Here is a 27,119-nt window from a genome sequence, read left to right as displayed (position 1 = left end):
GAAAAAATGCAATTAATATCAAAATCTCTACTTTATGGATGTGGAGAATATAAAATCAACCTTAAGTCCCCACATTTTTCTACTTTTATGCCTCTATATATTTTCCTAGAAATACTTCAACATTGTGTAAAAATAATAAAGTCAAGGAAAGACATGTTCAAGAAAGTTATTTATACTTGAGTTCTACTAAATGTGTGCTGCATCCTAAGGTGCAATAAAGTCAGAGAAGATTTACAATTATTCAGAGAAACAGAGAACTATCTGTCAGATACCACAAGAATTCTTCTTTATGATGACTTTATATCTTTTCAAAGTACCACTGAGAAATCCAGGTAAAGCAAAATGAAGGTGGAGGTGTCCAAATTGACTCCAAAGTTTGAGAATCTGACTGGTGCCTAATAAGCATACATATTCCATTAGTCAGTAATTCTGGTAATTTAAGAATGAAATAAATAAACATTTTTTCTTTAGACTTGTATGTTTCAATAACCACTAAATTATTACGACAAAAGTACATATTAAGATGTTTGGACCCAACCAATTAAGAAGAGAAACCATTAGATATTTATATTTCTTTTGGGCTACGAGCACTATGAAAATATTACCGACATGCTAAGGGCACCATGGACCATGACAATTTGGTCATTTCTGATATATATCTTATGTCTTCAACTTACATTTAATTTGGAAACAAATGGCAGAGAGGCTCTCTTGACTTACTACAATTTATAGTAAGCAAGATATTAAAAAATACACTATAACCATTGTAAAAAAACAAGTATCAAGTTATCATTAATATGTAATACATACAACTAAAACTACAATAAAGTACCTGGTTGGAATAAGGATGCAATCAGCATAGGTAGATGTCTCCATAGTCTATTTTTATTTATAACTTAAATTTATTTCCTTGATTACAAAAATACTTGTCAACAGCACAAAACAGTGAATTTGTGGGGGCTTTAGTTAAATAAGCAATTCGAACACAGGATAAGCAAGCTTTTTCCATTAAGGGACAATTAGTCAATGTTTAAGGCTTTCTGGGCCATATGGTCTTGGTCCTAAATATTTAACTCTCAACATAAGTCATAAACAATATTAAAGAAATGGACTGGAACTTTTCCAGTACAAAATTTTAGAAAACTTTCATGTGTCAGTAAATAATACCATTCTTTTATAAAATCCATGCTTTTTGTTTATTTTGAGAAGGAAAGAGAGAGTGTGTAAGCAGAGGAGGGACAGAGAGAAAGGCAGAGAGAATCCCAAGCAGAATCTGAGCTGTCAGCACAGAGCCTGAGGTGGGGCTTGATCTCACAAAGTGTGAGATCATGACCAAACCGAATTTAAGAGTTAGATGCTTCATCAACTGAGCCACCCAGACATCCCTATAAAAACCTTCTTAACTCATAGGCTTTACAGTAACAAGCAGCAGACTGGATCTGGGCCATAGGCCGCACATAGTCTGCTCACCCTGGGAACATATGGATAGAGCCAAAACAAGGATATGAAGCAAAAAGTGTGCGGGGTTCAAAATTTAAGGAGGTGCTCACTCACAGCACCTCACTTGCCTCACCCAAACCTGGCCCTGATAACAAATGCATATTCCCCAATACTACAGGAATACGTAAGAAAGACCCAACTAAAGCTTAGGTGACTAAGGTAAAGTTAACCAGAGGAGCTTAGTTTTTTTTTTTTTTTAAGTTTATTAATTTATTGAGATATAGAGAGTGCAAGGAGGGGCACAGAAAGAGAGAGAGAAAGAGAGAATCCCAAGCAGACTCCGCAATGTCAACACAGAGGCCGGTGTGCAGCTCAAACCCACAAACTGTGAGACCATAATCTGAGCTGATACCAAGAGGTAAATGCTTAACCAACTGAACCACCCAGGAATCCCCAGAGGATTTTAGTTTTAAGGCAGAAGAAAACAAGATGAGGAATCAAGTTAAGGAAGGTAAGAAACTGAGAGGGAGTGATTGAGGGAGAGGGAATGAACAGCCTGTAGACAAGTGAAAAGCTAATCATGAAGTTCTATAAGAAGGCTAAAAGACGAGGCTAAAGAAGTCAAGAACCAGATTATGGTTAAGTCTTTATAGGCAAACCTACATTAGGGAGTTTAGACTGAATCCTAAATCTAAGAGAAATCTCAAAACGGAAGAAGTTTGAAAGAAGGAAGTGACAAAATCTTATGTATCTATTAGAAAACTCAACTTGGTTGCTCTAAAGTAAACACTCAGTACCATCTCAAAATTCTAAACAGGACAAATGGAACAACTCTTGTGTAGAAAGATAAACTAGTAATATTATTCCAATTACTCAATGGCAAACATTTTATTACATGTTTATAATTAGGTTATTTGTCCTGGAAGCCTATGGACATTATGAAAACAATCTCAGTATTGAACATATGCATTTGCTGGACTCCCCTGTAACCCCCAATGAAAGTAAAGGAATATAAAAAGCAAAGGATTAACCCCACAGAGTCCAAGAGGAGAAATTATACTGGGTAAAGACAGCAACAGTGTTTGGGGGATGGCCAGTAGATGGAAAGAATCTTCAGTGACTGGGCAAAACAGAAAAGCCTGAAGCCGGGCTGCCTGCCAAGGGAATAACAATAATGTAAGCAAATCTGGCCCTCAGAACCCTGCAATCATCAGACCACAAAGAAGGTAGAGAGGCATAGAGCTCAAAACAGGAAAACTGCCTGAGAATGTATATCAGAAACAGTCAGAACCTTGTAGAGGCCCTTTTCCACTCCTGAAATAATTCAAAGATACAGTATCTGAAAAATCAAAATCAGGGAAGCTCCCACTCAAGAAACCACAAACAGAGGGAGGCAACGTGAGGTATAAATTAAATCAGAGGATTTAAATGAAAATCTAGATCCTGAATGGTGAAACATTCTCACCCACAAAGTCCCTTCTCCCATCCTGAGTTCCACAACAGTTGTTTATACCAAAAGAGAGGCTATCCTTGAGAAGAAAAAAAGCACCTACAGACACTGTTACTTTTAGTAAACTTCCCTAGAGCAAGCAAAACTATCACTGATCAATACCCACAAAGCTCTAAGCTCTAAAGTCGGTGATTAGTCCAAAAAGTTTTCATCATTCATTCCATATAAACAAGTAACCTTGAAAGACTTCACACAACAAATGCTTAGAGGAGGAAGTACCCTAATGGTGGCTTCTGCAAGAAAGCTACCTCCTTTCCCAAAGATATAAAATCACTTAGTTTACTTGGCTTACGCTACTATCTCATACTGTTTTCAAGTGTCTAGAAGAGACAAATCTTTCTCCAAAATCCTTGCTGGCTTCAAAGGTATCTGGATTTACTGGAACTCATTTGCCTAGCCCTAATTAGCTCCTGCATGTTATTTTCGATGTTCTTCAAAAACTGTGCTCAGAGTCAAAAGCAGCCATTTGAACTAGAATACTATTTTATTCACTTTCATTCCCTTCATCTCTACAGTCAAACAAGAGACTTGACATGTTTTTGTCGAATTCTTTGAAGAAAAGCAAATGTCTTCCTCATCATGAAAAATGAAAAGAGAAAAGATAAGAAGTGTTTCATGAAAGGCCTATACTCTAAATACTGGAAAAGAAAGAAGTCTGAACCAATAATAACAGGTCTCTCCTCAATCTTTCACACTGTCAATGGGCTTCAACAGTACCAGCAATAGCCACTGTTCATGATTTCTCTTTAATATGAAATTTAGCCCCATGGAGGTGGCCTGTTTTTCTCATCTAAAATGATGATTATTTGAGACAACAAGGAAACATACATCTCAGAAAATTTTCTGTCCAATGACTTTTTAATGTATCACATAAAAAAAAAAACATAGTAAAAAAGCTTCCCCACATTGGATTTGACAGTGATTTCTTGGATATGGCACTAAGGCATCAGCAATAAAAGAAAAGAAAGGCAAACTGGACTTCTTGAAAATTAAAAAATTTTGTGTAGCAAAAGATGCTATCAACAGAGTAACAAGGCAGCCCACAGAATAAATTATTTGTGAATCATTTATCTGGAATATCTACAACACGTAATATCTAGAACACAAATAATTTCTAAAACTCAACAACAAAATACAACCTGATTTAGTGAAGGGCAAAGAACCTGACAAGACGTTTCTTCAACAAAACACACAAATGAGCAATGAGCATATGAAAAGACACTCTACGCCACTATTGGTCAGCAAAAGGCAAATCACAAATACACTCAGATACCATCTCATACACATTAGGGTGAACACTATCAAAACAACAACTACAACTGCCACCACCACCACCACCACAATAACAAAAGACCAGAGAACAAGGGTTGGCAAGCACCGGAACCCTTGTGCATTTGAGACGGCACAGCTGCTATGGAAAACAGTGTGGTGGTTTTTCACAAAATTAAAAATAGAATTACCATATGACCCAATGATTCCACTTCAGGATACCAATCCAAAAGAAATCAAAAAGGTGACTTGAAGAGGTTTCTGTAAAGTCATGTTCATAGTAGCTTTATTCACAGTAGCTAAATTATGGAAGCAACCCAAGTATACATTGACTAATGAATAGATAAGCAAACGTGGTGTATACATCCACTGGAATATCTTTCAGCCTTAAAAAGAAAGTGAAGTCTGACATAATGTGCAAATTATGCTCAGTGATGTAAGTCACAAAAAGATAAATACTTTATACTGCCATTTACATGAGGTACTTAAAAGTAGTCCAAATCACAGATGTAGAAAGACACAGACATAGAAAGTGAAATGATGGTTGCCAGTGGCTAGGGAGTTACCATTTAACGGGTGTGTAAAGGTTCAAGTTTTATAAGACTCAGAAAGTTATATAAAGATGGATGGTGGTGATGACTGCACAACATTATTAATATATTTAATACCAGTGAACAAAAATCACTGAGGATAAATTTTATATGTATTTTATCACAATAAAAAATGGAAAAAATAGAACACAGTAAATAGCTTTTCTCTTCCCACAGCACACTGAACACATCTCTAACACAGTGCTCATAATATTATTGTGAAATTACCCATTTAATAAGTATTCTCTCCCTTAAGATTACTCTAAGTTGTCAAAACAACTGTCTCCAGTGTGCAGTGTAAAAGTGTCCAATCCAGGATGAATCAGAGGCAGTGTAGAGTGGTCACTGAGAGATGAGGCTCTAAAGTTAGGGTGCTGGAGTAGGTAGAGGAACTTCATCATTTACTAGCTGTGTGAAAGTGAGCAAGTTGTAAATTTCTCTAAGTCTCTGATTTCTCATATGGGAGATGGAAAGAAAAAAATACTACTACCTCAACGGGTTGTTGTAAGGATTTAATATAATACATAACACTATACTGTTGTTAAATATTACATTATTTTTAAAATCACTCAGTAATTTTGCTGAACTCAACTAAATTAACCCCTTTAACTGTTCAATATCCTTTCACAGCTAAATTTAATGAAGGTAATGAAAAATCTTACCTATCCATCTAAACCAAGGCTAGGAGTTCTAATTAAATAATATCTAAATCTAAATCTAAAAAACATATACATATTCTAAGATTTGCACTTCCTTGCTCTAGATTTCTTTGAAGTGGAAATAACACATCTGTTATTCTGTTTTGCTTCACAGACTGAAAGATTTTACACATTGTCTCCATTCTAAAGACATCGTTTGAACATACTTTCCACCTTCTGGATGTTACAAATCTTAAAAGATTAAGGACTGGGGCACCTGGGCGGCTTAGTCGGTTAAGTGTCTGATTTTGGCTTAGGTCATGATCTCAAGGTTCGTGAGTTTGCTCTCTCTCTCTCAGAAATAAATAAAACATTTTTAAAAATTAAAAAAAAAAAAAGATTAAGGACCTAAAGCATAAAAGCCATATTTTAACATAATGTATATAGTCTCAAGTAATCAACTCACTTAAGAACCTTATTCCATACTTGCCCTGGTGGTTGGTTTCAGTTAGACTATTTTTTTAGTAAGTTTTTGCTGAAAAACTTATTTCCAACAGTAACTATGATGGAAACTCACTGCATGACATTGCAAGACAGCAAATAATTATATGTAAAGTATTTCTGTTTCATTTCATGTATGAGTAAACAACTGCAACCATAAACAAATCAAAATTCCATCCTATGACTAAACCGAATACAACTGCCTATTATGAAGAGAACAAGGGTAAATTTCAATTGCCACTCCACAGATTCCTTTATCCCTCTTCTTCAAAATTACAAGTACAATGTAACTTACTAAAATTTTAAAATATATGCTACAAGGCATCCATAAAACTATTTTACCAAATTATTTCTAATCTTTACTTGAATAAAGACTGAATTTCCTCGATTTAACTAAATTGATTCTTACCTCTTGATTAAATTTATGTGCCATCTCATTAAGAAGTGAAGAAAAAAAACTAGTGTTTTGTAGCAGGACTCGACCCATAACTCCAAGATATGTTGACATCACGACAGGATACCTCTGTACAGGTAAATGACAGCACACACAAAATTATGTCAAGGTGAGAGTATAAACATGACTATGCACAATTACGGACACAGTAACAGTCAACAGGGATGTACAATAACATTCTCCTTCAAAATCCCTTCTCTGGGATAAACTGCCAGTATTATCTGAGTTCTAAGTAACTTACTAAATATATGTCATACAAGGTAAAATATACGTGTTACACATGTTATATGGATTATATAGAGAGAGAAACACAGAATATTTACCAATGGCTTATTTATTTACATTACTGTGAATACTCCTAAAATAGTTACATGGATCTACTTAAGAGAGTGACTACAACTAGCACTGTTCTTTCCCATTCCTCTGCTTCAAATCTTTGTGGATGAATACACACGCATATGAGTAAAAGATATTTAAAAAAAAAAAAAAAAAAAAAGCTATACTTTGTGTAAAGAAAAAATGCGAAGTTGGATAACTACCCTAAAAATCACTTGATTTACTTCAAAACAATCCAATAAGAAGAAGAAACATTTTTCCAATGAAGAAGGAAAATAATTAAAAATAGAACCCTAGATGACTCAGGCAGTTCAGAGTCTGACTCTTGGTTTCGGCTCAGATCACGATCTTGCAGCTTCGGAGGCTAAAGCCCCACATCAGTCTCTGTGTTGGCAGTCTGAGGCCTGCTGGAGATTCTCTCTCTCCCTCTCTGTCTCTACCCCTCCCCAATCCATGTTGTCTCTGTCTCTCTCTTACTCTCAAAATAAAGAAAGAAAGAAAAATTAAAGAAAAAAAAAATAGAATCCTAGAGTCCAATACTACTCATAGAAGCTTAAAGAAAATCTTACCTCTCCTTCTATAATACCTCTGAAAACACAGGGTAGAATTGGTTGAAACATTTGTGGACCTAATACTGGGTTCACCTTAAGGGCATTTTCCACAACCTAAAACCAAGAGAGAAATAATGCAAGTCACTGCTTCATGCAAATACAGGCAAAGAAAACAATGTATTTAAGAATACACACTAAATCTCAGAATACACAAATAGAAGACACATTCAACATTCCAGCACGAGACACACTTTTACCGACAATCCATTAAAAATGGTTTTGATATAAAATTTGATATAAGGTGTATAATATACACATAGCTATACATCTCACACAGAACTATAATTAATCACATTCTAATAACAGGTATCATGTTAATATCACATTTGCATTATAAACAATCCTTACATAATGTCACACCAACAGAGGCATTTCAAAAGTGTTTGCTTTTCGGGCACCTGGGTGGTTTAGTCGGTTAAACATCCGACTTTGGCTCAGGTCATGATCTCACGGGGCGTGGGTTCGAGCCCCACGTCGAGCTCTGTGCTGACAGCTAGCTCAGAGCCTGGAGCCTGTTTCGGATTTTGTGTCTCCCTTTCTCTCTGACCCTCCCCTGCTCACACTGTCTCTCTTGCTCAGGAAAAAGAAAAGAAAAAGTGTTTGCTTTTTTGTAGTAATTAAGACAGTATGGCACCGTCACAGCAACAGACACATAAATCAGTGGAACAGAATAGAGAGCCCAGAAATAAACCCACAATTGTACAATCAATTAATCTTCAACCAAGGAGACAAGAATATGCAGTGGGGAAAAAGACTATCTCTTCAACAAATGCTACTGGGAAAACTCAACAACTACATGCAAAAGAATAAAACTGGATCACTTTCTTACACCATATACAGAAACAAATTCAAAATGGATAAAAGAACTAAATATGATATTCCAAACCATAAAATTCCTAGAAGAAGAAATATAGGCAGTAATCTCTTAGATATCCATTGTAGAAACATTTTGGTCTCCTCTGGTGAGGTAAACAAAAGCCAAATGCAAGTATCAGAACTACACCAAAATAAAAAGCTTTTGCAGAGCAAAGGAAACCATCAAGAACAAAAAGGCAATCCAGCAAATGGAAGAAGATATTTGCAAATAATGTATCTGAAAAGGGGTTCATATCCAAGATATATAAAGAACTTATACAATTCAATGCTGCCACCACCACCCTCAAAGCAAATAATCCAATTAAAATGAGCAAATGACAAATAGATTATTTTCCAAAGAAGACGTACATATGGCCAACAGACAGATGAAAAGATGTTCAGTATCACTCATCATGAGGGGAAAAAAATTAAAACCACAATGAGGTATCACCTCACACCCATTAAAATGGCAGAAAAAAAAAACACAAAAAACGACAAGTGTTGGTGAGAATGTTGGGAAAAAGGAATTCTGTTGCACTGTTGGTGGGAATGCAAACTGCTGTAGTTATAGAAAAAAAGAGTATGGAGGTTTCTCAAAATATTAAAAACAGAAGCACCTTATGATCCACTAACCCATTACTAGTCCTTTACTCAAAGGAAATGAAAACACTAACTCATAAAGACATATGCAACCCTGGGGCGCCTGGGTGGCTTAGTCGGTTAAGCGTCCGACTTTCCGACTTTCGCTTAGGTCATGATCTCGCGGTTTGTGGGTTCGAGCCCCGCGTCGGGCTCTGTGCTGACTGCCAGCTCGGAGCCTGGAGCCTGTTTCAGTCTGTGACTCCCTCTCTCTCTGACCCTCCCCTGCTCACGCTGTCTCTCTCTCCTAGAAATAAANAAAGGAGTTAGAGAAAGAAGAACAAACAAAAGCCTGGAGCCTGTTTCAGTCTGTGACTCCCTCTCTCTCTGACCCTCCCCTGCTCAAAAAAAATAAATCTCCTAAAAAAAAAAAAAAAAAAAAAAAAAAAAAAAAAAGACATATGCAACCCTATGTTTATTCTGGCATTATCTGCAATAGCCAAGATATATGGAAGCAACTCAAGTGTCCATCCACAGACGATTAAAAAAAAGATGTGGTATAGATATACAATGGAATATTACCATAAAAAAGAATGAACCCTTGCCATTTCCAACAACACAGATGAATTTAAAGGGTATTAAGGTAGGTGAAATAAATCAGTGAAACAAAGACAAACACCATATGATTTCACTCATGTGTGGAATTTACGCAACAAAAGAAATTAACAAGGAAAAACAGAGACTCCAAAAAAACAGTCTTAAATACAAAGAACTGGTGGTTACCAGAGGTGGTAGGTAGGAAAACGGGTGTTAGAGGATGAAGAGGATTAAGAGTACACTTGTCATACTAAGAAATGAGTAATGTGCAGAACTACTGGATTATACTATACACCTAAATACTATATGTTAATTACTTTAAAAAGTGTTGGCTTTTAAGAGAGAAAAGGGAAGTTCGTAACAACTATATTCACTGTGCAAAGGTGACTCCACCTTCAAGTTTATCAATAAATTAGAGAAAAAGGGCTTGTTGCATACATACTGTGTATTTATTACGTGAGAAATAATCTTATTTCATTTATAATATAATTACGGAAGTTACCAATCATCAACACTGATTGTTACAGGTGAAAATTTTGAAATATGAGATGGGTTCCCTCTATAACAAAGATAGGTAACATGAAACTCAGAGGGAGATTTTTTTGTTTCTTTATTTTTGTTCTATTTTTTAGGGAGCAAGAAGGGCAGTGGTCAGGAATCAGCAATGAGGACCAAGAAGGAATTTCCCATGCTTTTGGCACCACGTTGGAGAGGTAAGAATGAGAACAGATGCCACTGGAGAGGTTTGTTGGCGAATACTAGACTCAAGGGAGAGCGAACCTGCCCTTAAAACTTGTAGCATTATTTCTCAAGGATGATGACTCACATTCTGAGTGGGGTGCCGTTTAGGACTACCCCATGCATTGAGGACTTCCAGCATCTCTGGTTTCTGTTCACTATCTGCCAAGAGCACGCTCCAAATATGATCACAATCAAATCCATCTCCATGCATTTTGAAACATTGTCAGGGTAAACAAATAGCACCCATGGATAAGAGTTCTCGAATTTTGAGCAAGAAGTAAAGGGAATGTCCAAAGAAAAGTTTAACAATACAAAAACTCTGCTGGCCAAGCAGTATTCTATCTACTAAGAGATACAGGATAAAAGTTATCACAGTTCCTGACTGAAAGCAACCGGAGATGATCTTCTGAAAATAATTAAATCTAACCACAATAAAGTTTATTTTTTAAAAAAGAGATTTGGAGTAACGATGGGGAAATATGTAGATGAACTAGTAAACTGAGAGAATCTCAGAGGCAGATGTTACCACAAAGTCTCAACTTCAGGTATGAATGGAAAATAAAGCCATCTGCTGATGTTAGATAAACATTTAATTTCATCCTCTCCTGATACTCTACTATAATTACAATACAAGGATTTTAAAGGGAGGAGGCCTAATTTTAAAAGAATCAAGGGATGGGAGATGAACACTGTAAGACACAGAAGAAATTCAACAAGTAATTAACTAATCAGATCACAAAGAGCTAAAAACCTAAGGTTGCAATGGATAGAGTAAAGAAGCAACTTGATTTACATCACTGATCTTCTTGCTACCTCTCATCAAACCCCACAGAAATTAGAAGAACCTCCTTTGGAAAGGAGGGTAAAGAAAAAGCTAAAAATAAGAATGACTGAAAGTCTATTTAAGGAACAGATTGCCAGATATTCCCAAATCTGCACATCTGGGCAAGTGACCATCTCACTCCGCAATAGAAGATAGTGTATTATCTTGAAAGGCTCTAAAAGTTTCCAGAAGGACCTAGTAGTGCCCAGTATAATGAGTTAAAATCAACTGACATCAAGGCACATCACTGTAAAATTTCAGGACACTAGGAACAAGAAGCTAAAAGCCTGGGGAGGAAGAGGAAGGCTGGGGAGTGAGCATAGCTCTGTAAGAGACTTCAAGAAAATTAAAGTAATAAAATACCTGATGGGTCAAAGTGTCTTAATGTAATGACCAGAAACTACTGGCAAAGAACGCAGTGCATATAACATTACACCAAAAAAAAAAAAAAATTATTAACATCAAAGATAACAGAAGTTTGTGCAGAAAAGGAGAAACCATCACATATTTAGATTGTTATAATTTTCAAAGTATAAATTCCGTTAAATGTAGCATTATATATAAACCAGTGATCAGTATGCATTTTCTTTATATATAAAGATACAGTTACTATTGTATAAAATGTCCACAAATATTTCAGCGCTAAAATGTAATCTTTGTATTTGAAAAGGTTAGGAACCATAGCTATGGAAAATGAAGTTGTTCTCGAAAAATTATGTAGGAAAATGCCATGTATTAGACTTGGAGCAGAGATTGTGAAACAGAATCAAGAGAAAATTCAACAAGTAGAACTGGTAAGATTTAGAAAGCCAAGTGAACAGTTAACCGAAGGTGAAAGAGTCTGGAACCAATCCTAGTGTTCATATTTGGCCAATGGGTACAATTGTGGTCCTGCTAATAATAATGAGGTTTTATTGAGGACGTGATGAACCTAAGGGAAAATCTATGGAATGGTCTTTTTAACTGCCAGACTTTCACAGTCCACTTTCCAAGTAAGATAGAGCAGTTCTGACTTAAAAGCTACAGAGCTCAAACTATGACTATTACCACTGACAAAGGCTTCTCGATAAACCTCGGATTAGAATCCTTCTCAACATTTTGATCAACAGCACTACCGTTCATTCTAAACAAAGTCTTGAAAAATGCACCTAATGATTTCAGGGGTAATAAACAATTCTGTATATATCAGGTGGAATGCAGGTACACACAGATGGCCAAGCAGCCTACAGAAGGAAAGAACTCTAAAGATAGCTAAAGTAATCAGAGATACTTAAAAATAAGATAATTTACAGCTATTAATAAAATTTAAGTTATAACTTACTCTTCTTGGGAGGGAAATCATTACATTCTCAGGAATTCTAGCTTATGCGATGTGTTTTAATCAATTGAGTTTTATTCTGATGCTCAAACTGTCACATCATTAGCCAAGTAGGAGCTCCTTCAAATTGATTCCTGTATCCTTTTCACAGAATCCCACCTTCTCTTCCTTCTGACACAAAGAGATCTTTCCAATTTATCTTGAGTATCTCTTGTCTGAACTCTGGAGCCAACCAGCAGGAAACAATATTTACAGACCACAATCCATGCTCTGGGATATCTAAAGCTACTGGACTGACAGTGTTTCTAGGTCTTTCAGTAAGACAGTTTTAGGAAGTCTATTTTCTCTTTCTGAAAAGTATATACCATAAATTCACCAAATCCAGCTAAGATTACAGCATTTGACATCAATTCTTTGATTTTATATTACCATCTTTCTCTTACATTGAAAAATCCCAGATTATAGTAAAATGACCTTGGTTCTTACTAATATATTTAACATTCCACATATATACTTACAGGTTTCAAAATAACCATACTAAGAATTACTAATAATAATAACACTGTTGAATGCAATTTATAATTTCCTTGTTTCTTTTTGGTCTAATGTGGTATCCAACCAGGGATACACATGTAAAATACTATGCACTCAAGTTACAGGAAATATTCTTCTCAGATGGCAATGGCACCAACATAATAGATTCAAATGTTTTAGCTTGTTTTCATCTTTAGGAACTGCTTCTAGTTTATTATTTTAAATGCTGTAAAACATCTATTTGACTCCAAAACCTAAAGTAAGAAGTAGGCATATATCCTGAAAGATAGATATACCTACTTTTTACCCTCTCTCCCTCTTCCCCCTCCATAACCACCTTTACTAATTTGGCTTATTTGCCCACTGCTCTGTATGCTGCACTCTTTAAACATAAGAAAATACTAGACACTAGTCTTTGCCTATAATCTTAAAATCATTGAAACACTGTAGACAGAGGTTATCTTCATTACTTTTTAAGCTGCATAATACTCTTGCATATAGTTTAATAAGCTGGGGTACCTCCAATCATCTACCTATTACTCATTACTTTTTTTATCATTTTCCTATTATAAACTTCTACACTTTGGTTTTAATCCATCCCTTTTCTAAATATACTTGGAACGGACTATGTGTTTTAAATCTGTCCAAAAAAATTGCAGGCTTTTAGCTGTTATCTTGCATTCAAATCATTTTCTTGTTTTAGGCTTACACTGCAAACACAGTGGTTAAAGGCATGGATCTTGAAGTCAGAATGCCTATGTTTATATCACAGCTCCAATACTTACTAGGTGTGTGACAGTGGACAAGGTATTTACCTCTTTGTGATTTAATTTCTCATCTGTAAAATGGGGAAAAGAACAGTACTATCATCATAAGTTTATGTGAGAACTGAATGAACTCTATGTTATGTGCTTAGAAATGCATAGCATATAGTATATGCTAATATTAGCTCTTGCTTTTATTATTATTATTACAGTATAAATTATACCTTAAAAATATTTGTGCCATCTTAAATAAGCCTTACCACAGTGAATTAAAGCTACCTGGCTCATTACTGCTCGTTAAGACCACGACAAGAAAGTTTCTAAACTCAAAGTGGTATGTATTCATATAGACAAATTTCAAATTAAAGAGAATAATTCAAATTTGAGTATTTTTAGATTATAACTGTATTCACCTGGATAACTTGTTCTGAGTCACAAAATATAATAAAGTCTATTTTTGCTCTTAACCATTTGCTCCTAAAGCAGGCATACTTGTCTCTCTATCCAATTTTTGTAACACTGTAATTTTCTGCTTCAAACAACAAAGTAGTTACTTCTAGACACTGTAAGAAATTAGCCTAACTGTGACATTTACCCAAAAATATAATAAAAATGTACTATGGTTTACTATATTAAGAAACAGTTATCTGAGAGCTATTAAAAATGAAAATAATAAGCTAATATTAAATATTATTATAGCTTTGCTGGAATTCTGAGAATAGAAAAATGACAAAAATTTTGAGTGTTCTCTCAGCTTTCAAGTACAAGCATTAAAGCACCTCTGTCCTAAAATATTCCTTCATTTAAAAAACACAATATTTTCATGATAATCACCTATATTTATCATCAATTAAATAAAATCTAGTTTCTGAGATTTCAAATAAAATACACAGGTTTAGTTCTATCAATGTTTACACAAAAACAGTGTTAAATGTTATACCGTATGGTCAATTTTTAACTCAAGTACTTATACCCTATCAAGTAACTCCTATTGCCTTATGTCCAGAGAAACTGGTTTAATCTTTAACTTTTGTTAAACGGTACAAATATCTTAATATACACTTTCATGATAATTGATTTGTGCTGAATTATTAAATCCAAATTATTAGGTACAATTAAGAAACAATGATATCAGGGGCGCATGGGTGGCTCAGCCAGTTGGTTGAGCGTCTGACTTCAACTCAGGTCATGATCTCACAGTTCCTGAGTTCCAGCTCCACATTGGGCTCTGTGCTGACAGCTGAGAGCCTGGAGCCTGTTTCGGATTCTGTGAATCCCTTCCTCTCTCTGTTCTTATCCCTCCTGTGCTCTGTCTCTCTCTCAAAAATAAACATTAAAAAATTTTTCTTTTAAATAAAAAAAAAGTGATACCACCTTTCACCTCAAAGAAAAAAGAAGAAGAAATTTTTTTCTAGCAAATTGTAAATTTGGTAATTTCCATAATAAAAAAAAACTTTTGAAAGATTATGCTACTATTCCGGGAAGCCAGAAAGAATTAAATACAATTTAATTTTAAAGAGCCCGCTGAGGTATGTAATTCTTGATTAAAAAAAGTGAAGCTTTATCATTGTGTAAAGAGCCATAGTTTCGAAGTTTTAACTAATGCATTTTTTACTTTAAATAAACATTTATTTACAAGAAATTGTCAATAGAAAAGGTGGAATAACTTGGTTTGTTCTGGTTTTCTTATAGCCAAAGATCTTAACAACCAAATAAATTATCTGGCCTACAGGTCTATAACCTATTTTTCCCCAAAGGGAGATACAGACAACTATTTAATTACATAATTAGGTAATAACAGTCAACACTTACACTACCTGATTACATGGTAAGCACCGTGATAAGTACTGCACACATGTAAGCTCATGTGATCATCCTCTCACCTCTAAAATACAGGGCAAGTTTTCCTGCCCATTTTACACATGGGAAGTGAGGAGCAAAGTAACTGGCTCACCTTCCACAGCTGTGAGGCCGCAGAGCCAATATTCCGACCATAGCAGTTTTGCTTCAATCTATAGTCTCATCCACTATGCTAGATGTCCTTAATTACATCGTTGTGTAAGAAGAGAATTAAAAATAAATAGTAAACATTCCTCTTATGACATATCCCATTCCATATGGCTCAGAATAATCTGACTTTCAGAAATTCTAATAATACCACGAAAAAGCAGGATAAAACAAAAACCCTTTCAATTCAAATTTTTTGGGGAGGTGTTTAAACATAAGAAACAGCTTCTTTTCTTAATCACTAAGAATATATACATTAAATGTTAGCACAGAGGATTTCACATAATGTAGTTACAAATTATTAAAATTTCATGTGGCACAACTCCTTACATAACAAATGAGAGAATTTAAGCCCAGAATATACTCAAGAGCTGTCTAAGTAGGAGAGCTGGATGTGCAAAGCAAAGCATGGGCAAAGAGGAGAATAACACTGCAAATGTGCAGTTAGTATGTTTCAGTTAGTGTTTCTACTGGATATAGGGATAATCACTGTGCAATCCTTAACGAAAGAATTATGGATTTATGGATTCTTTTGCTTCCAAACCACTTATGTTGTATGCATTTGAAGAAAAGAGAATAATTTATTGAAGTTAAGACCACGGAAAAGCTTAGCCTCCTAGAGGAAAAAGATACACACACACATAAACACAGAGAGAAATCTATAAAGACAACTTCAAAATGACAAGGCAATTTCTTTCAAATTTCTATCAGTCCTACATTGCCAGTCATTTTTTCCTCAGTTAGAATTAAGGCCAAAGTGTTGACTTTTTTCTTTTTTTTTTTTTAATCTCTTCTAGTTCCGAGGAAGAATTTATCACCAACGCAAAAGATGAAGCTAGGATTACATAAGACAGATGACGTTCCTTAGTAAAATATATATTGCCGCTACATCAGTTTAGTAAGGGCATAAATGCATTAAAAATTCACAGAACGTTTCTGTAAAAAACATGTCTAGTGTTACTTAAAATCTTTGCAGCTAAGAGAATACTTGGAAAATAGTGGGAATGAGACTGAGAAAACATGTGGCAGCAGACCAGGCCTTAGGCATCCAGGGTGTCTATAAGACACAGATTCCTATAATTACCCTTTTTGAGAACACATGCTTCTTTTCTAACTGTGGCTCACATTGTCACCCTTTAACACCTATCTATGCTAAAAAACAAAACAAAAAAAAAAAACACCAAAAAACATAGTCTATAAAATTAAAACCAGAGTCCGCCATATTTTTATTCTATTTGTCCTACTTTTTAAAAAATAATATTATCCTGGCTTTCAGCTTCTATAGTGATTTCAAATAAAGAACAGCAAAAATTGGACAGTGTGGTGAAGAAAGTAAACATGTCTGATAAACGGACTTTCTGGGAAGAATCAGAATTAACCAAAGATCTTCTTAGTTCAACTCCTATTATAAGCCTTTGTATAAGAATTCTCTTAAAGCCTAAAGACATTCTTCTAATATATAAATGAATCATTCTTAAGAATCAACTTTAACATCAGCAATGTGTAATTCATTTAAGAATGAATGCTAAGATGGATAATACTCACATCCCCCACCCCTGCTAGAAAGTACCAATATACTCATCATCTTGCAATTATATCTCTGCGTCAAGAGTGACAGGGATTAGGCAGCTCTAACCTTGTCTCTTCTTTGACTGAAAACACCAAGGTCACATGCCAGTTTGCAACACTTCTCACCTAATATTATTATCTACAGTTTCAGTCATTGCCATTTTCACCAATTCTCTGAGAAAACAAATTCCTGCCCCCATTTCAAGCTAATCTTTCCACAAATGCTCTAGATTCGAAATCCCAATCCTTTTCATCATCAGGAGCCATCCTTCCTTCTGGGTCACTTTCATCTACAAAACCTACTCAAGTCAAGTTCTCCTTGCTGCATCTCCACACACAAAAGCTATCTTCTTACTTTTTAAAAGTAAATTCTTGTTATGGGTTGAATTATATCTGCCAAAAAGATATATTCTAATCCTAGGCACCTGTGAATGTGACCTTAGTTGGAAATAGGGTCTTTGCAGATGTAAACAGGTTAAGATGATACAATTAGAAAAGGCCCCTAATCCATTATGACTGGTACTCTTACTAGAAGAAAGAGATACAAAAAGAATGCCCAGTGACAATAGAAAGCAGAGATTGAAATGATGCATGTACCAACCAAGGAAGCCAAAGTTTGTTGGCAATCACCAAAAGCTAAGACAAAGGCATGGAACAAATTCTTCCGCTGAGTCTTCAGAGATAGCATGGCCCTGCCAACATCTTGATTTTAGACTTCTAGTGTGTAGAACCCTGTAAGGCTCTATTATAAATTAACCTCTATTGTTTTAAGCCATACAGGCTGTGGTACTATTATGGTAGCCCTAGGAAATATATATAGTCCTTAATGATATGATCCGGTACCTCTCTTGTCTCATCATTTGATAAGAGAAACTTCAGTAATATGGCATAGGACACCTTCCAATGTAGAGACACTAAAGGTTTTAAGTAACACCATTATCTTCACCTTCAAAAGACAATCATCACAGTATTTTCTCTTAGTCTTATTCACTTCTTTGTCATATTTAACTTGGTATTTGTCTAATTCATCCTAACCTAGGTTGTCAGGATTTGCAAAAAAAAAAAAATGTGTTTAATCTGGAAACCATAATCCCTACTAAACTTTTGAGATACCTCTAATCCAAACCACTAAATAACACTGAATATGGACTGTTTTGTTTACTTTCCCTCTTCCCTCCAAGAAAATGAGTTAAGGGCAGAATCTTTTCCTATCTACTTTGCCTAGAAGAAAGCAATAAATAACAATACCAAGGGTTGGCACACTACGCCAACCATAATCCTATAAATAAAGCATTACTGGAATACAGCCACACTTATCCAGTTACATAACATCTATAACTGCTTTCAATTCTATAGCATTAGAAATAAATAGCTGAGACAAAGACTATATGGCCCACAAATGCTAAAACATTTACTACCTGGTATTTTACAGAAAGAGTGCTGACCCATAACCTATTTGGTAAATAAATGAATAATCACCAACGATACCAAATGCAACCAATCTGAAAGTCAAATTAATAAGCATATTAACATGGATATCTGGACTTTTACAAGTGTGTACGTACAATAAATGTCTGAAAAACACTTTAATTATAATGCATGAGTAAGTTCAAGCTGATAATTACTCTTATTAGATGCATAGCAGCTAACACAGTAGTTAATACAAAAGATTTTACCATCTGCACATTTATCACTTAGTCTCTCAAATACACTGTGGATTAATCTGACAGTAATTGTCATTAGTTACATACAGTTGACCTTTGAGGAACTTGGGTTTGAAGTGTGCAAGGTCCACTTCTATGCAGATTTCTTCAATATAGTACAGTACTGAAAATGCATTTTCTTATATTTTTCCTTTTAATCTGATGATTTCTGTAATAACATTTTCTTTTCTCCTCATTTTATTATAACAACATAGTATATAATACATATAAACTTAAAACACATGTGTTAATGAATTGTTTATGTTAGCTTTAAGATTTTGGTCAACATCAGGGTTTATTAGAAGTTTACAGGGATTCAGAAGTTAAATCCGGATTTTCAACTGTGCAGAGGGTCACCAACTTTAGCCTCTCCATCGTTCAAGGGTTAACTGTACCTTTCTTAAAATGAAACTCTTTGGGCAAACACTTTTTATTTCACTGGGGGGAAAGCATAGTTTTTAGGATCTAAAGAAATGCCATGGTTTTGATACAATAAACGCTACTTTGTTACGATAATTAACACTTCACCTAACCATCTCTCATATCTGACTGTATCTGATCTAGAACACAGCTAAGACATGAAGGGGATAAAAACGGGATATACATCCTTGTGAAGTACAAACAGGACATATGTACATATGTACAAACACACACATACATGTAAAGATCTATTTCACCATATATTTATAAATACATTTATGTTTATATATAGAATATCTATAATTTATACTAGTTACATCATTAATGCGTAAATATATACAACCTGGAGCCTGTTCTTAATTATACACAACATAAAAAGATCTTTAATCTGTAAAGATACAAGGCATAAAGATTAACTCAGTTTATTTTTAAAGTTTTTTTTTTTTTTAATTGAGGTATAACTGAAATAGAACATGTATAACTTTCAGGTATACAATACAACGACTTGATACTCAGTTCTAAATTATGCATAATCTATACAAGTTTAGTAGTGGAACTATGATAGCCAACACAAATTAAAAGTACTAAATTATAATAATAAAATTTCATCCCAAAAGCAGGCCAATCAACTGGAGCAGTGAGGAGTATCACATGCCACCAGCCTTTGCACAATTCATAAATGTTTTAAATTAAGGTCTCAGGATAGGGGAGGAGGAATGGATCTTGATTAGGGTCCCATCAGCAAAGACAGCGTCAGAAATGTGAAATCTACATTTTAACAACATCCTCAGGAGATCAGTATGCACATTCAAGTTTGACATCCCTGGTCCAGAGGTGTTGGAGAAATTAAATAACTTTAAAAGAAAAAACTGTCTAGTACTCTTCTTGCCAATCATCCAAACCCAAATGAAGGTCCAATATTGCAAAATACAGATGGAAAACTTACAATATCCACGTAACATAGGACAATACCTTGAGCACTTGAACTTGACCTTCTGTAGTAATTTCCTTTAGCAGCTCACAAAAGGACTGACATAGACCTACTGCATATGTCTGAAATTCAATCAAAAGTCAAAATATATATATATGAATACACCTGCAGTATTAAAAAAGGCAAAAATTCAATGCTGAACTATTATCTATTTGTGCATTATATACTTTAGGTTTAAAATACTAAGTATCAATTATAACTCTTAGGAAAAACTTAGAAAATAAAAATACAGTTCACTGCCATAGCAATTTTTATAATATAAAGATACATTTATTTATAGAGCATCCTGTGTTAAGTGACAGTTCAAGGAACTACATCTTATCTGCTCTACAGTGCTTATAAAGCTTTTTTTCTCCCTTTAAAATAACAGATCGATCTTTAAAATTTTTTCAAGGTACCTCCTGACTTCAAATGAGAAACAATCAAATAACTAGTTTTTCACAATGCAAACACTACTACATCATACCTGCAGAAATTCTGTTGATGACAAAAAGATATAACCATTGATGATCTTAAAGCAGGTTCTGAGGTTTTCTGAACTTAATTCTGCCAATAAATTTATTTTAAAAAGAACAAATTAATTCAATGTTCACAATCAGTTTACATGAAGCAATTTATTTAAAATTAAGTTATATACCCTTCTTTAGAAATCTTTTCTGAGTGCTATTCAGACTACTAGGATATAGACAGCTATCTAAAAACTGCCATCAACCTCTACCTGAGTACTTTCCCATATACCTCCCACTAGTTAAAACAATTCAGAAAAAAATATTTCCAGGTTTTTTCTACCTTCAGAAAAGAATTATGTAACCAAATGAACCAACCTTCCATTTCAAACTATATTTCTAGTGTTAGTGCCCTACTTATGTCAAGAGTCCCTATTACACTCCCAAAATTTAAACCATTTAGATAATTCTCAATCCCTGATCATTTTCAAATCTGCTTCCCTGTAAGAACTTACACATAAAAGATGGTCTTAAAAATGTAACCACCAAGGGCACCTGAGTGACTCAGTCCATTAAGCATCTAACTCTTGATTTCAGCTCAGGTCATGAACTCAGTTAATGGGTCTCTCTCTCAAAATAAATAAATAACTTAAAAAAATTAACTACCAGAATAGCACAGGAAAAGGATATTTTGTTTAGCTTTCCAGTAGATAGCTATTTTAGTAAAACTGTATATCATCAAATGTTCATAGTGTTATTTTACGTACCTTATCATATATAATAATAATACAATAGAATACAGATATTATGTATACAATTATACAGATCAAAACATGACCCCAAAAACCTACAGTTAAAACCTGCCATTCTTGGAGCACCTGAGTGGTTCAGTCAGTTAAGCGTCCGACTTCGGCTCAGGTCATGATCTCACGGTTTGTGAGTTTGAGTCCTGCATCAGACTCTGTGCTGACAGCTCAGAGCCTGGAGACTGCTTCAGATTATGTGTCACCCTCTCTCTCTGACCCTTCCCTGCTGGCACTCTCTTTCTTTCTCTCTCAAAAATAAAATAAAACATTAAAAAATTTTTTTTACTAAAACCTGCCATTCTTTGTTGCTAATATTTTCAAAATTCTATTTACTTAACTATACGATTAAAAAAGATTTTTTTTTTCTGACAATCTATTGGCCTCGGCTCTCTCAATTAATTTCCATCCCAGCATCATTAGAAGACATTCAATTTGGATGAGAATTTCCCAAATACTCTCACAAGAAAAGGACCATTTTACCTCCAGCTCAAAACATCTTTTAAGGCACATTCAATATATACTTTAGTATTCAACAGATCATTTTAAAATGAAAAAACCGGAAGGGGCAGGAATGGACCAACTTGTTACCATACTAATGAAAGACAGAAAGAAATAATAAAAGCTGTCATCTAAATATTTTTTACATAAGAAAACAAAATCTCAGGATAAAGGAATAGGCCTTCATATTGGATAAGGGTTGTCTTTTTTTTTTTTTTTTTTTTTTTGAGACAAAGAACACAGGAGCAGAGACAGACAGAGGGAACGCCAAGCAGGCTCCAAGCTATCAATGCAGAACCCAACACGGGGCTTAAACTCACAAATGGGGAGATTATGACCTGAGCCAAAACCTAGAGTCAGATGCTTAACCAACTGAGCTACCCAAGGCAACCCTTGGATAAAATTATTCTTATGAAAACTTCACATTGTCTTTTTCTCCTCAAGGAGAAAGTAAAGTCTGGACTTGTGCACGCTGCTTACCAGACCAACACTGAAGAGGAGATGGACAATGATTACAAGTAAGACAGAAAGGTCTTATTTAAGTAAGAACTTAACAAAGCTACACAACAGGCATGTCTGGGAATGTAATTTCTAAATCAGTGACATCTAAAATCTTATCAATATATATGATGAAGCAAACAATATTTAAGAAGGATTGACTGCCAAAACCACAATGTCCATCTCTTCCTGCAGATACTTTAAAATCTATTTCTAGATGCATCCAGAGAGGCAAGTACTCAAGTGACTAGTTCACTTCATACTGTTTTCCATGCCTCCATCATGCCAAGGTTAGCTTTAAATTTTCTAGGGCATGCTATCATCAGCAAATATGAAACACTGACACTTAAAATACACTTAAAATTAATAAGTTTATCTAGTTTAAAGTATAATGATGTTCATTATATCCATGAATTCCTAGTGACACTCTGAAGAAAAATTATTGTCCAGTCTAGTATCAGAAGGAGCTATACATTGGCTCACGTGGGTGGCTCAGTTGTTAAGTGTTCAACTCTTGCTTTCAGCTCAGATCATGCTCTCATGGTTTGTGAGTTCGAACCCTGAGTCAGGCTCAGGGCTGACAGTGCCAGAGCCTGTTTCAAATCCTCTGTCTCGCCCTTTCTAGCCCTCTCCTGCTCATGTTTTCTCTCTCTCTCTCTCTCTCTCTCTCTCTCTCTCAAGAATAAATAAATGTTAAAAAAAAAAGTTTTTTAATAAAAAAAGACATACTTCAACCATGCAAGAGACTTGTTTTTTTGTTTTGTTTTGTTTTAGAGAGAGAGAGAGCACATGTGCACAGTCTAGTGGGGGAGAGGGGCAAAGGGAGAGAGAGAATCCCAAACAGGTTCCAGCTTAGTGTGGAGCCCAGCACAGGGCTCAATCCCAAAATCCTGGGATTATGACCTGAGCCGAAATCAAAAGTTGGACACTCTGAGCCACCCACATGCCCCTGTATTTACTTTCAGACCATATGAATAATTTAAATCAAATGCTCTCAAGCACAGGGTACTGCCCCCCCTGTGCCCCCCAAGAGACTTCTGGCAATGTCTGGAAACTCTCCTTGTTACAACTGTCTTCTAGTGGGTTGAGATTAAGGAGGCTATTAAACTTTCTACAATGCACAGGACCACCCCTCAAAGCAAAAATTTACATGGCCCAAAATGTCAACAGTGTCCACAATAAAAACCCCTAATTTAAGTGATCAAGTTTTTCTTTCATAGCTTGTGAATGAAATCAGAGGCAAATCTCTGACCCAAAGTAGCTAATTAAGCTCTGTCCATGTATAATTTATATCTATTAGTCTAATAATTACAATTTCTACTCAGCAAATCCTTTGCCTCCCCTCTATTCTTTGGCTCCTGTAATCTGTACTTTCATGTTATGTTTTATTTATTTTCTTAAAGTCTCTGTAATGGGGCAAAGAGAAGGAATTACTGAATTACGTTAAAGAAATGCAGTAGAAAATTATATTTAACCATACTATTAAATGCTTATGTTTGGAAACCCAACTATCACAATTTCTTCTTTTATTTCTAATTGTAATTATATACGAAGGCCAAGAGAGCTTACATTATCATTAAGTCAAGAATGGAAAAAGTTCTTTCCAAAATAGAAAGGAAGTTACCAGCAGAAAAATTTGATTGGTCAAGGAACATTAGTTTGACATTTATGATAACATGGACAAGAGCCAGTCAGATATGTATCTTGTAAGTAATGAGAATACTAAGTTAACACTATAAAATAGATTTAAAGGATTTTAAAAACAAGACTTTACAACTTAAATTATCAGAATTACTTTTAATTACGGCCTTTGTTTCTACTTTAAATTCCTCTGGTTCTACATACATTGATGAAAAAGTATACAAAATGAATTTTAGCCCTGGATTTATTCACACTTACTTAACATATCTTAAAAATCATTAACTTAAACATCTAATAATATTCAATACTGCTAGTTTTATGTATTTTAAATGAAAATGAGAAAATTCCTGCCAATACCTTTCTTTCTACTTTTAAAAATGTTTATAGCTATTATATTCATTAAGTAAATTTTTAAAAATCACAGATATAAAAAGAAAATATGTTTTCACTGATAAGATATGCAAGTATTCATTTTGATCTATATTCTTAAAAGATTAAAATAAAAGATTAAAAGGTTGTATTTCAAAGTATATTTTAAAGGTCATATAAAAGAATACATATGCAAAATGCCGTATGTGGAAAACAGTTTTACAATACTCAAAAAAAAAAAAGGTAACATTGATGTCAAGGCATAGTAAACATGTGTGAACAGGATTTCTTCATATTATCGGACCACATATTACAAACCATAATAAATAAATTACACATAATGTTTGCTTTCAAAGAGAAAAGCAGGTAATAAACTAATTCAAAACCATCCATATCATCCATATGCATTGCTGCTATCTGTAAATATAGAAATTTAAAAATTTTTGAAGAGTAAAAAAGTTTAAATCAAATATCAATTATCACAAGGATGAAATTTCACTAGTTCTTTTTTTAAAAAATGTTTATTCATTTTTAGAGAGATAGAGCATGCGCTTGTTGGGGAGAAACAGAAAGTGAGTGTGTGAATACTTGTGGTAAGTAGGTGGGGGGGGGGTGGCGGAGAGAGAAAGAGAAAGGGGGAGACAGGGAGGGAGAGGGAGAAAATTCCAAGAAGGCTCAGCGCTGTCAGCACTGAGTTCAAGGAGGGGCTTGATGTCACCAAAAGCGAGATCATGACCTGAGCTGAAATCAAGAGTTAGATGCAAAACCACCTAAGCCACCCAGCCACCCTAAAATTTCACTAGTTCTTAATTCGGTTAAGTAACAAATCCTACAAAGGTTGGTTAGTTTTTTCTTTTAAAATAGCAGTAATATTAACAATAACATATACAATTGCAAAAACACTTATATAATCTTTACTACGTGCCAGAGATTGTTCTTAACACAGAGATGTCCTTACTGATTTGGAAGGACTATGCACCAACTACAAAGCTTTCTAAGGTTAAACTGTATCATCGTGTTTACCTAAGTCTATATTCAAAATAGTGTCATAAAATCATAGTAGGGTTAGTCAATGCTTTTATGTCTCTTATTCCTGTGTACCAACCCTTTTCCTACTACACTGTGAAGGTCAGGCATGCTGAATTTGGGGTCAAAGAACACAGGTAAAGTGAAATCACTGTGATTGTCAACTTTGGCATGAACAGGATTCAGCCATTTTTACTTATGAAGACATTCATACGGAAAATGTCTGAATCCTGTTCATGACAAAGTTGATAATGGCTCTAGCTGAGGTTTCTATTCTGAGGTCAAATATAAAGAAGTGTGGATTACCCAGAATGGCACTATGTTTGCTCTCCATGATACGTAGAACAGACTTAAGGGAAATGTAAAGGACGTCAAATGCAAATAGAAAAATCTATTTTTCTCTGTGGTGTCTTAAAGACAGACACAACTTTTCTTACAAGACTAGTAATAATAAGTGGTCTATTGGAAAAGTCTTATCTTTGAGAATTTTTCAACAATTTTATAAGGACACTAGATGATAAATGGTAAGTGGCTCTTCAATAGAAAACAACTGGTATTTTGGTATTATTTCAGGTTTATATGAAGAATGGGATAAAATAACAGAAAATCTCAGAAAAAAACATAAAGGAGTAACTATATTATCTGCCCACTAAGATCACCCAGAAAATGAGATGTTTTCTAATCAGTTTCAATAGTGTTTTAATCCACATTTGCTGATACTGTCAAAGAGTTAATCTACTTGTCCAATGCATCATTATACTTCAATTATATTTTTGCCTCTAATAAAACTGCTCAGTACACATAAGTTCCCAGAAAAAATGGCTACAGATATTGCCATAAACGCTCTCTCCTAACAATATCCAGTTAGTGTACACAAAGTTATAATAAAGGAATTAGAGATGCTTGAAGAATGGATACTATGAATGGAAAAAAAATTTACATTTTATAAATAAATTAAAGTATTTTACAGACTGGAAAAGAGTAAGAAATGCCAGTAAACAGCACTATATACAATCCTTGTATTACTCCATGAGTCAACGTGGATGGAACTAGACTGTGTTATGCTAAGTGAAATAAGTCAGTCAGAGAAAGATAAACACCATGATTTCATGCATATGTGGAATTTAAGAAACAAAACAGATGAACATAGGGGAAGGGAAGGAAAAATAAGATAAAAACAGAGAGGGAGGCAAACCATAAAAGACTCTTAAATACAGAGAATTGAGCATTGCTGGAAGGTAAAACGGTAGGCAGAGGGGCTAGATGGGTGATGGGCATTAAGGAGGCACTTGTTGGTATGAGCACTAGGTGTTATATGTAAGTGATGAATCTATTCCTGAAACTAATACTACACTGTATGTTAACTAACTTGAATTTAAATAAAATCTTGGAAAGAAAAAAAAAATGTGAATCTCCAATGATAAAATCTCTCACTAAAAAACATCTCTACAAACAAAATATTGTATTTTTTCAATGTAAGATACTACATACCTGTGAATGGTAGGTGATATCTAAGAGAAAAGTATTTTCTCATATTAATTATCATCAGAATACATGTTCAGATTGGAAAAAAAATTAGATCTCC

At 34.6% G+C, this 27,119-nt stretch overlaps 1 protein-coding gene across 1 annotated transcript in view; it reads right to left on the bottom strand.

The window, feature by feature from the left end:
• IPO11 (importin 11) overlaps nt 1-27,119 on the bottom strand; it is a 197,697-nt gene that overhangs the window by 67,193 nt on the left and 103,385 nt on the right. Inside the window, exons 23-26 of the mRNA XM_039255589.1 lie at nt 20,717-20,796; nt 20,232-20,312; nt 7,308-7,403; nt 6,358-6,471 (exon numbers count right to left, since the gene is read on the bottom strand). Coding sequence (XP_039111520.1) covers nt 6,358-6,471; nt 7,308-7,403; nt 20,232-20,312; nt 20,717-20,796 — 371 coding nt within the window. The remainder of the gene's footprint in view (nt 1-6,357; nt 6,472-7,307; nt 7,404-20,231; nt 20,313-20,716; nt 20,797-27,119) is intronic.

This window comes from Hyaena hyaena, unplaced genomic scaffold (assembly GCF_003009895.1).
Source record: "Hyaena hyaena isolate Hyena2069 unplaced genomic scaffold, ASM300989v1 scaffold_532, whole genome shotgun sequence".
In the NCBI taxonomy this organism is placed as follows: Eukaryota; Metazoa; Chordata; class Mammalia; order Carnivora; family Hyaenidae; genus Hyaena; species Hyaena hyaena.
This window is presented reverse-complemented; position numbering and strand designations above follow the sequence as displayed.